Below are 11,356 nucleotides of genomic sequence, written 5' to 3'. Positions count from 1 at the left end.
CCCAGAAAAAGGGGAAGGATATTTTCCAAGAAAGAGAAAACTAGGGAAAGAACTAAGGGGAACCTTGTAAGGGAACTTGAGCTTGAGTTATTAATAAAAGATTTACCCTTGGACTCGCCCGAGAAGGGTATTATCCTCAACTATTGGCATGCATTCGTTTATCTGTTATTCTGGATTCAATAGTCTTAGACTTGGACTAATATTTATACCGCACTTGAGTTTAAAACCCACTCTCTTAAAAATTTATTGTTTGGGGCAAGATTTGTAGGACAAGACACCACTATTCTTAGTGGGCTTTGACCTTTTTTTTTGCAGCCCTTACACTTCTTTATGTGACTTTACACAAAACTCTATATCAAAGTTTCAAGAAATTTAAAATCCTATATCAACTAAATTCTATTAGGTTAAAAGAAAAAAAAAATTCTACTATGAAAAGTCTCAAATTATTTAAGATAATATTTGATATGTATATTTATTCTAATTATTTTGATCACATATTATAATATTTATTTTTAATATATAATAAAAATTTACACACTACACACCATACTTGTGACAAGTGACTTATTAAAATCATTATTTTACTCTAAATAAAACTTTATTGAAATTTCAAGCAATTCAAAAGTTATTAATATAGTTTAAATTTATTTGCATATATTTTTTAATTAAGTCGTGCATCACAGAAGTATAATACTAATTATGATAGACAATTTTTTTAGATTTCACTTGAATAAATGAAGAAAAATGATTTAAAATATAAAAAAAAAAAATCCAAAATCTACATCCTCTCAAAAAAAAAAAATTTTCATTTTTTATTCTTCTACAAAAATGTTATCCAAATGCTCTAATAGTATCTTTTTTATGAAAAAAAAATAAATAAAAGAATAATACTACAAACACAAACTATTTTACAATATTTTTATAAACTGTTAATGTGACTTTAGCATTTTTTTAACAATTATTAGTAAGTAAAAATGTGATGTTAACAATGAGTCCCAATTAGAACTTAGAACTAATAAAAAATTTCCACATCAATAATTTGTAAAAATGTTATAAATTAATTTGAGATGTACTACGTCCATAACAAATTATAGGGGATCAGTTGTTATTGATTCAAATTTGAACCTAACACTTAGTTTCCGTTTGGGAACAGCTTATTTATCTGAAACTGAAAATTTTTTGCCGAAAGTATTGTAGATAAAAATAAAAGTTAGTTGAAATAGTACAGTGAGACTCATAAATAATATCCAAAAGTGTAGTAGGATCCATGAATAATAACAAAAATAAACCAAATAGTAAAATAAGTTGGCTTTTTAAGCCATGACAAACGTAACCTAAAATTACTTTTTTACCTCAATAATAACAATCAATAATAATTTATTACTTAAGATTTGTTGTGAAAATATTGTGAAGATTTCATTTCTCAAATAATTTACCACTTTAGGATTACTCAAAATAAAATATTCAAGTGAGTCCAAGTTAGAAACAGAACAACGACCTTCCGTTAGTATAAAGAGCCAAAGCCCAAAGCTGACAACCGTTGGATCTCACGAAGTCCTCCCCACTTCCCCCCATCCGAGACAGTATTTAGTAAAACGCAACAGATAATCAACTTTTTTTTTTTTGTCAATAATGTATTATCTCTCTGTGATCATCTTCGTCTTTGACGCCAAAGAGAGAGAGACAAGTAGATAGAAAGGACAAGTCTTAAAGTAAACCCTAAAATAAAAAACAGAAATAAAAGTTATCAAAAAAAAAAAAAACAGAAATAAAAAAGAAGAGAGTGAGTGAAAGAGTGAGACACGATAGGAAATTGCGTGTCAAATCCGGTGAGTGCACGGAGGGTGGCTAAGGCGCTCTCAGTCTCTCAAACAACGCTGCAGACGCCGAAGCTCCTGAAGAACAAGTCGGTGGCTCCGTCGGAGCTCTCCAACAAGAAGATGAAAGGCCTCTTCAAGTCCAAGCCTCGAACTCCGCCCGAAATCGTTCGCCAAACTCGCGATCTCCTCCTCTACACCAACCGCGCCTCCTCTGATCTTCGCGAAAGCAAGCGCGAAGAGAAGGTTAACCCGTCTTTACCTTGTTTTTTTTCCCTAACTCGGATCCGAGTATGTTCTCTTTTTTCATTTTTTGTTTCAACCAGCTCTCTACTTTATGCGGCCGAGAGAATTGTAGAAATGGAAAATGAAAATCTTTGTTCAATTTTTGTTGCTATGTGATTTCTTTTGCTGAAATTAAGCTAAATAGTGAAAATCTGGCTCAGTGATTGGGCTTCTGATTGTAGCTGATGAGCATCAGATGATTTGGTAAATTTTTTTTTTTTTTTTGTGTTTTAATTTTTTTGCAAAAATCATGGAAATGAATCTCTAATGAGAAATTCAAATTAACATGAATTCGAATTTCTCATTATTGTTTGAATCTAAGTTTTTTTTTTTTAGATTCTTGTTTGAATCTAAGCTTAAATGTTGTATATGTTACCCATGGTTTCAATTGATTTCTTTTGCTGAAATTAAGCTAAATAGTGAAAATCTGGCTCAGTGATTGGGCTTCTGATTGTAGCTGATGAGCAGATTTCATTCTACACTTGTGAAATTGAGAGAATTTTAGCTTACTAAAAGAATCGAAAGCCTTTTTGAGATATTATTGATATTATTAATACATATTGATGCGTTAGATGATTTGGTATTTTTTTTTTTTTTGTGTTTAATTTTTTTGCAAAAATCATGGAAATGAATCTCTAATGAGAAATTCAAATTAACATGAATTCGAATTTCTCATTATTGTTTGAATCTAAGCTTTTTTTTTTATTATTTTTTTTTTAGACTCTTGTTTGAATCTAAGCTTAAATGTTGTATATGTCAGCCATGGTTTCAATTGATTCATATTGGTGATTATGGATGCATTAATGCATGGTTTGTAGATGTAGTATATAAGAAGACTTTTCATAAATCATCATTTAAATTAAGTTTGATAATCAAAATAGGGATTGATGCGTGCTAGACCTTAAATTATATTAATGGTAGTATAGCGATCAATGTGCTTGAAGATAAATACATATGATAACAAGAGTTTTGGAATCTTGTCCTATTTAATGCACTCTGTTTACTTAACAAGAGTTTGATAATCAATCTTGTCCTCTTTGTTATGCCTTATGTTTTTTTCACATGAGGTAGTTTTTTTAATATACATCTTTCTTACTTATCAAAAAAAAAAAAAAATGCACTCTGTTTTGGCTAGTGTTTATGATTTACTTTGCTTTTCAACATTGCATTTCTCATCAGATGTCAGAGTTATGTAAAAATATCAGGGAGATCAAATCAATTCTTTATGGAAATAGCGAGTCCGAGCCAGTCTCAGAAGCTTGTGCACAATTGACTCAAGAGTTTTTCAGAGAGGACACACTGCGGCTTCTGATTTTATGTCTACCGAAACTGACCTTGGAGGTAAGCATGCTGCCTTTTTAGGATTAGTTTGTGAGTTTTAATTCTGTTTAATGGGCTTCTGTTTGAGCACTTGATTACCAGTTTGTGTACTTGCCTTGAATTTCCAACGTTGAACTGTATGGATTTTAGAAATGAACCTTTGAATGTATTGAGTTGAGGCATATATTCTATTACAACTGTTCTCTTATTACCTATGATTTATAGCATGCGCCTACTTTAAGTAACTGATCAGTTTGACTTTGGAGCACATGATCTGCATCTCCACCTCTATCAAAACTCATTTGGACACCTATGAAAGAAAACGTCTACCTCTACCTTAAAAATGTTTAGAATGATGAATATATTTTATGCATGTATTTGAGAAATTTATACATAGTTGTTATTTTCATGATTTTTTCTAAACACATCTTCTACTTGCTTGAATAAACAAAGCTAAATATATATGTTTGATATTATGAATTCACGCAGACACACATATGATATAGGCTTCCTCTTGTCTAGATTTTTGGAAGTTCTGTACTGATCCACTGACAATATTGAGAAATTCTTTTAAGTTATTGGTATGGCATTAACAGGAAAATAAAGCGGAGCACCCAACAGCGGACCAAAAACTACCACCTGCCACCATGTTTTTGTCTACATATCATAGCTTGGCATAAATTTTGACAACGATAATCTTTTGCAGGCTCGAAAAGACGCTACTCAAGTTGTTGCAAATTTGCAAAGGCAGCAAGTTAATTCAAGATTAATTGCATCTGATTACTTGGAAGCAAACTTAGACCTGATGGATATTTTGATAGCCGGGTAAGCCACTATCGGAAGAGTCTGTGTAGATGGTAGGGTTACTGTTTGCCAAGCGTTCTTATGGGTTAAAATATGGGTGATTAATGGCTAGAGCTCACACCGATAATCAAACATGCAGTGAGAGGTTTTCAGCCCTTTCTTTCCTTAATTTTATATTATGGGAGTGGGAAGATGGGAGTTCCCTGGAAATAGAGATTAAAAATTTAGAAAATTTGTGTCAAGGCTTTGTGCTTATCAATTTATTGATCTCTTTAATTGTTAGCCATTTACACTGTTGTTGGATGCTTTTAGCATTCATAATAACATCTTTTCATACGTATTTTGTTGGACAATCATTTTGATTTGTTATAATCTGTTCTTTAGGGGTCTGCTGTTTAGAGTTTTAGAACTCTTTCTCTCTCTCTCTCTCTCATTTGACCCATATTAGCTTTTTTCTTGAACTGGATAGTCACATCATTGCTCTGGGGTACTCCTTGGTCAAAACTAATTATATCATTTTCATCCACCAAGTTAATTTGCAAGTTTCTATTTTTGGCAAACCAAGGATTTGGTTCACTTTGGTTATGGACGGAAAAAAATAAACAAATAAACTGAACTTTGAAGTGGTTTGGGACCTTTGGGTTTATAAGAACATTGGTAGCAACTTCCCTATTTTAGGGTAAGGGGTCAATAGAGGTAAGCAAAACCAAAAATCACCCAAAAAACAATCCTCATTAGCCTCCCTACCTGTGCCCTATTTTAGGGTGAGAGAAATAATAAAAACTGAATGAAGAAGTAATATTTAAACAAAATAGGGTTTAAAATAGGGAATTTGATGTGGGTGAAAAGGAAAAGTGATTAGCTAAAATAGGAAAAGTAGATTCTTATCCTAAAATAGGGGGAAAATTTTAGGTAAACTGATACTAATGCTTCATTGCCCCATTGCTTGTGAGTTGTGGTCGTTGGTGTTTTGTTTGTTTGGAATTCATTGGGTTATGCCTTAGGAGGTTATTGGGTTGTTTGAATCTTGGCAGGGTAAGTTTGGACGACATAGAAATATAGAGTTGTGGAGAATTGTGCCTCATTGCTTGTTATGGTGTATTTGGCGCGAAAGGAATGCCAGAAGCTTTGAGGGATGTGAACGCTCTATGTTAGAGATTAAGTCTTTTTTTTTTACCCACTTTCCTTGATTGGAGTGTGGTCTTTTGTCATTTTTCTTGTTCTTCCCTTCCTGTTTTACTTGATCGTTGTAATCTTGGTTTTTGATTTATGCCCCCATAGTACATTCCCAATGTACTCGGGTTGGCTGTTTTTAGTTTTTTAATAAAATTTTTGTTACTTATCAAAAATAAAAAAACTAATGCTCTAAGCATTAAGCAGTTGGTCTAGACTAGATACTCTAAACATGCAGTGAGATGGTTCATCCTTTTATTTCCTTCTTTACTTTCCTTGTGGAGGGTTGGGGGAAAGGGAGTTCCCTGGAAATAGAGAATGAAAGTGAGGAAAATTTTGTTAAGGCTTTGGGCTTATTAATTACCCTTTAATTATCTGCTATTTACACTATTGTTATTCCTTCCTTCTTTACTTTCCTTGTGGAGGGTTGGGGGAAAGGGAGTTCCCTGGAAACAGGGCATGAAAGTGAGAAATTTTTTGTTAAGGCTTTGGGCTTATTAGATAATCATTTTGAATATTCAGCGGAAAAAAAGAAGAAAAGAAAAATATATTCACTTTGGGTTGCTAGAATCTGTTGTTTAGACTGTTTAGGGTTTTCAAACTGCTGTTTTCTTATTTTCCCATATAAATTTTCATGTTCTAATGGTAGAATGTTGTTTCCTATAGTTATGAAAATACAGACATGGCTTTACACTATAGTGCAATGTTGAGGGAGTGCATACGTCACCAAACTGTTGCAAGGTGAGTAAAAAGAAATTGGCTGATTGCCTTTCTAAGCCATTACATCACTAAATTCTTGAGCAATTAAGTTTTTACAAGTTTTGTTCTGTAGATATCCTTCTTGGATAAAGTTCTTAGGCATGTCTACCAAATTGGTGTGGATATCATGCTATCATTCAATATGCTATTTAACAAAATTAGATCTATATATTATGTTGCAATTTTGGGCAAATTTCAAATTATTTTGAGCCTAATTTTTATGGTGTTTGTCTATAATAAACTCTATAACTTATTGGATTTTTCCGATTTAATTGTAGATATGTTTTGGAATCTCAGCACATGAAGAAGTTTTTTGATTATATACAACTCCCACATTTCGACATTGCTGCAGATGCTGCTACAACTTTTAAGGTTAAGTTCAACTGACAGAGCTAGTCATGAATCATAAATTTTGTGCCTTAATCATTATGATCAATTTCTGAAGTTAGGACTGCATGATATTTTAGCCCTTTCTTTAACTAGACTTCCACTTGCTGCACTCCATTTGGACAAAGTTTTGAACATATTGAAAACAACAATAACAATTAAGCCTTAGTCCCAAAATTTTGGGGTCGGCTATGTAACCTCAACAAACTAGTCAAGGTCGAACGCATGTACTCTTATATGCTATTCTACTCTGTCTGAATTCATATTTCTTGTTACTTCCATAATTGACATGTTCTTTTTCACTACTTCTATTAATGTTGAACATATTTAATGCTTGATCTAATTTCCTATTTGGTATCATAGTTCTTTCACTATTGCACTAAGGGGTCATTCTGACGCTATTGTAACATTTTGTTGCAGGAGCTCTTGACTAGGCATAAATCAACTGTTGCTGAGTTTCTTTCTAAGAATTATGATTGGGTAAACATTTTTTTTTTTTTTTGGGTAACTAACTGGGTATCCATTTTTACCTTTGGTTGCATGTTTTTACTAATGCACACACTAACATGAGAAGAAGCTATATGATGCATGATCAACTGAAAAAATCCATTAAGGCAATGATTCTGTAATAGGTTATAGAACTTCTGTAATACCATTCAGGCAATGATTCTGTGATATTATAACTTATTGTTGCCTTCATTTGTCACTCTTAAAATACATGGTATATCATGCCAAGAGCCTTGTAGCTCAACTAGCACCTTTTGGTGTTTTTTTGACGGGAACATCAAAGGTTTAAATCCCTCCAACCCCAATTATTGATTTATTAAAAAAAAATCATATCTTGGAGGTGAAAAAAATAACAATAAGACCTACAACTTAGTTCATCCACTTGGTTATTTACTTTTGGCTCTTATTTTGTTGCTCATTTGTCTTGTAAGATCTTATAAAAGGTTGTACCTTGTGTACAAAACTCCCACTTCTGCGAGGTTTGGGAGAATTCATGGTAGACAACCTCACCCCCAATTTATTGGAGAGGCTAATTCTTGGACTTGAACCCCAACCTATAGCTTTTGGTGGAAGGCACTTGCCATCACACCACAATTTCATTTTTGTAAGATCTCATCTTTGATAAAATCCTCTTTCAAAGGGCTTTAGCATTTGGGTATGGCAATCATAAAAACTCATTATTTGCATGTCAACTTTTTGTTTCCAAACTTCATGCTATTTTTGTTGCTTATGTTAAGTGCCAAGTTTGGAAACTCCTACCAATGAAGCGTCGATAAATTACTACTGACCCCAAAAGCCTAAGTTGATAGAAATGGGTTTGTATTATCATTTAATCAATATTCTAACGCTTCTGTCATGTTTGGGCCTAGACTCTTCTTTAATGAAGTCCCGCATGTGGAATTTTAACTTTAAATGGGTATTAAGTAGAGATAGGATTTGAACTCAGAATCACCTCCTTTGATACTTAATAAATGATGACTTATTCCAGATGCCTAAGTTATTGGGAAAGAGTGAATTTAATCGTTCAACCAAGTAGTCTAATGGGAGCTAAGTTTGTTCTCCAGGCCAGGGACCTAGGGTTTTTGATTGATCACAACTTGATATATCTCCCTTTTTTTTTCCAGTTTTTTGCAGAGTACAACTCAAAGCTCCTAGAATCTTCTAATTACATCACCAGGCGACAAGCTGTCAAGGTATGATCACTACTTGACATTTGACCCAACTATTTAAAAGGAAAATATATGCATCAAATGAAGAAAAAAAGTAGATTTCAGAGCTAGGAATGTTCTCTCCTCGTTGAAAATATAATCCTTTTAAGTCTAAGATTTTCTTTCCTTTTTTCCGTTTGTAGCGTTCCAGAGAATTTTTCTTTTCTCATTGGTCTTTGTGGAATTGTTGCTAGTAATTCTGACATTATATAATATGCTAATAAGGCCTTTTTATTGGTTACAGCTGTTGGGAGATATGCTACTAGATCGTTCAAATTCGGTCATAATGACTCGATATGTGAGCTCAAGGGACAACTTGAGGATTCTTATGAATCTTCTTAGAGTATGATAATCTATCTGATTGCTTAGTAAAACCATATTTTCTTTAAAATCACCATTATTTTACGGCAGTTTATGATTCATTTCGTATTCTTTTTTTGTCTTTATGTTAGTAAATGACAATGGCCCTCTAAATATATGATGGGCCTCTTGTTGGGATGATAATGTTTTCATCTTTTATGGCTCTTGCCAATATGCCAACATTTTCATTCTCCCCAGACATCTGACCTAGATGTACCATCTCCACTTCTAACGTAGTGTCAAGTTTCAAACCACTGAGATTAAAAGTTAGAATATTCATCTTATTCTAATTTATCACCCAAAATAGAAGTTCGAATATCTAATCTTTGTTTAACCAAAACTTACATTGTAAAATTGTGGATTTCCTCGTTTGCAGGAGTCAAGCAAGACCATCCAGATAGAAGCATTTCATGTGTTTAAGGTAATATATATTGGATTAGGCTGCATTTTAAACTAATGATCTTTTAAGTGTTCCTTCTGTTATTTATGTTCACATCTTTACACCTATCAAAAAAAAATTTATGTTCACATCTTTACATTGCTACAGCTATTTGCTGCTAATCAAAATAAACCTCCCGACATCATCAGCATACTTGTTGCTAATAGAAGCAAGCTTCTAAGGCTATTTGCTGATTTCAAAACTGATAAGGGTAAAAGTCGTTTTATTATCAACGATAATTTGAAAGTTGGATTGTTAGTTGGCACCATGTTTACCATAATAGTTTGCTATTGCAGATGATCAACAGTTTGAGGCTGACAAGGCTCAAGTCGTGAGAGAAATTGCTGCCCTGGAACCTAGGGACCGCTCATGACCTTGAGTGAGCTTTGTTGTATGTGAAGTTGCTGGGGTTTTTTTAATCAATTCAATTATGAATTTTATAGTCTCATAGCCCTCAGCATGACAAGTTATTAATATCTTCCAAGGCTTTATTTTCTAGTGTTTGATTGCATATCCAGCAGTTTCTAAAGATTATGTTTTGTAATTTAAATATACTTTTTCTAAGAAGTACATAAATAAATTGATGAAATTGCTTTACTGCAGAACTTAGCTGAGGATGTTTGCATGGTTTAACCAATATATAGGGTTCATGCAAGGGTATTTGAATTCATCTTGTTTAATTATACAGACACCTTTTTTCTGTATATTGGCCTCAGAAAACAATTGTTGCTCTGCACAAGTTGTTGGAACTGCCAAGGTTTTGTAGGTGAAATTATTGCACACCCAATTTATTATGCTGCCGCCTCCTCACACAAGGATATGTGCAAGACTCATTATGTGAGAGGGTGAATTATGTAACTAGAACCGATTTATGCTCCCTAATGGAGGCAGGTATATGCCAAAATTGGATTCAACTTGTTTCCTGTCCAGTCTTGTAATCATCGAAGCGGAGGCACACACATTTGCATGTGCAATCGTTATGTTGGGGTTGCATATCAGTGGTTATGATGCTTTTGGAACGGAGCTATGTTGGGGACAATTTTTCAGTCTCTTTTCACAACTCAGCTTCGCAGTTTGCTACATTGGCAAATTGTGAATGAGTAAGAGATCATTGATTGACACCACTTTCATTATGCACCAATCTGCAACATCAAAGTTAATAGATCTGCAAAAAGTTATGGATAAAAAAAAGAACTAAGCTTAATGCTTTAGAGTAGTGTGTTGATCCACGCTGTACATGATTAAGAGTAGAAGTGGTCCTGGTAGATCTGAGTTTCTTTTTTTTTTCTTTCTTTTGAGAATCAGTAGACTTGGATATTAATCGTATCTATTACTTATTATTTCTTTGTCAAATGAAACGAATCGGCTAGATAGCCTTTTTCCTTTTTTTTTTTTTTTTTTTTTTAAGAACTAACTTGTCCTCTATTATTATTAATTTATAATAAAATAATAGACATTTCAGTTCAGCTCTGGAGTACGAGTAGTGCGAGTAGAACTCATACTCAATTGCATGTCTGGCATGAATGCTCACCATCTCCAACTCAATTGCACATCCGGCATCAATGTCCTTTTAGAGGTTAAGGATCCTATTATGAAATTCTTCGAATTCTCTCTGCCGTTGCCAATAAAACGGAAATAAACTAATTAAATTATATAATTAAAATATATTTTAGAAAAAAAATGCTAAAAATAAAGAATACACTGGGGCCATATGGTCATCATTTTCAAAACATAGTGTTTAGTGTTTAAACATTAAACACTAGTGTCCAAAATTTTAAAAAACGTGTTTGGTCACCGTTTTCTGTTCTAGGTTGTTTGAAAATTATTGTTCCAAAACTCATGTTTGAACAACGTTTTTTGAAATCACCTCAGAGTTGATTTTAAACAACAAACAGTAGTTTCTAGTGGCACTTCGGTAATAAAATTGAACACTCTTATGGGGCCCACCTAGTCAGCTTTTTTGAATGTTTGTCTCTTCTCTTTACTCTCATCTCTTCAAGCCCCGAATCCTCTCTACCTGTTACAAAGATCACATAGCATTGAGCAACTCGAAACTCTCACCCACCTCCATAACTCCCCTCACCCAGCGCCATTCCACCTCACCCCTCACCGACCCAGCGCCATTAATCCTAACCGACCCATCATAAACGCGTCTTTTACACACACCGCATCACCAATAACCCCTATCAATCACATGAATCCCTTTCTCACAATTACTTCCTCACCTACGAAGCTCTGTTGCTAAGGAAAAGGCAAACTCACATAGTCCGAAGGGCTTGGTCAGGTAAAGATTTTAA

The 11,356-nt window shown here is 33.6% G+C and overlaps 1 protein-coding gene across 1 annotated transcript; it reads left to right on the top strand.

Moving 5' to 3' along the window:
• Positions 1-1,670: 1,670 nt before the first annotated feature.
• LOC126726936 (putative MO25-like protein At5g47540) lies at positions 1,671-9,664 on the top strand. The gene is made up of 11 exons (XM_050432355.1): positions 1,671-2,063; positions 3,282-3,443; positions 4,129-4,247; positions 6,066-6,140; positions 6,437-6,530; positions 6,966-7,025; positions 8,177-8,245; positions 8,505-8,603; positions 8,997-9,041; positions 9,168-9,270; positions 9,356-9,664. Exons 1-11 carry the CDS (start codon positions 1,941-1,943, stop codon positions 9,430-9,432), a joined length of 1,026 nt encoding a protein of 341 aa, XP_050288312.1. The 5' UTR covers positions 1,671-1,940; the 3' UTR covers positions 9,433-9,664.
• The last annotated feature ends 1,692 nt before the right edge of the window (positions 9,665-11,356 follow it).

This window comes from Quercus robur, chromosome 5, assembly GCF_932294415.1.
Source record: "Quercus robur chromosome 5, dhQueRobu3.1, whole genome shotgun sequence".
Lineage (NCBI taxonomy): Eukaryota > Viridiplantae > Streptophyta > Magnoliopsida > Fagales > Fagaceae > Quercus > Quercus robur.
The sequence above is the reverse complement of the archived record's forward strand: the minus strand, read 5'-3'. Positions and strand labels throughout refer to the sequence as shown.

What these genes read in the sequence shown, in the direction of transcription:
- LOC126726936 (XM_050432355.1), top strand. Translation starts at nt 1,941, where the DNA reads ATGAAAGGCCTCTTCAAGTCCAAGCCTCGAACTCCGCCCGAAATCGTT. An exon ending in TACCGAAACTGACCTTGGAG is followed by an intron (nt 3,444 to 4,128) that starts GTAAGCATGCTG and finishes AATCTTTTGCAG; the next exon opens with GCTCGAAAAGACGCTACTCA. An exon ending in TTTCTAAGAATTATGATTGG is followed by an intron (nt 7,026 to 8,176) that starts GTAAACATTTTT and finishes TTTTTTTTCCAG; the next exon opens with TTTTTTGCAGAGTACAACTC.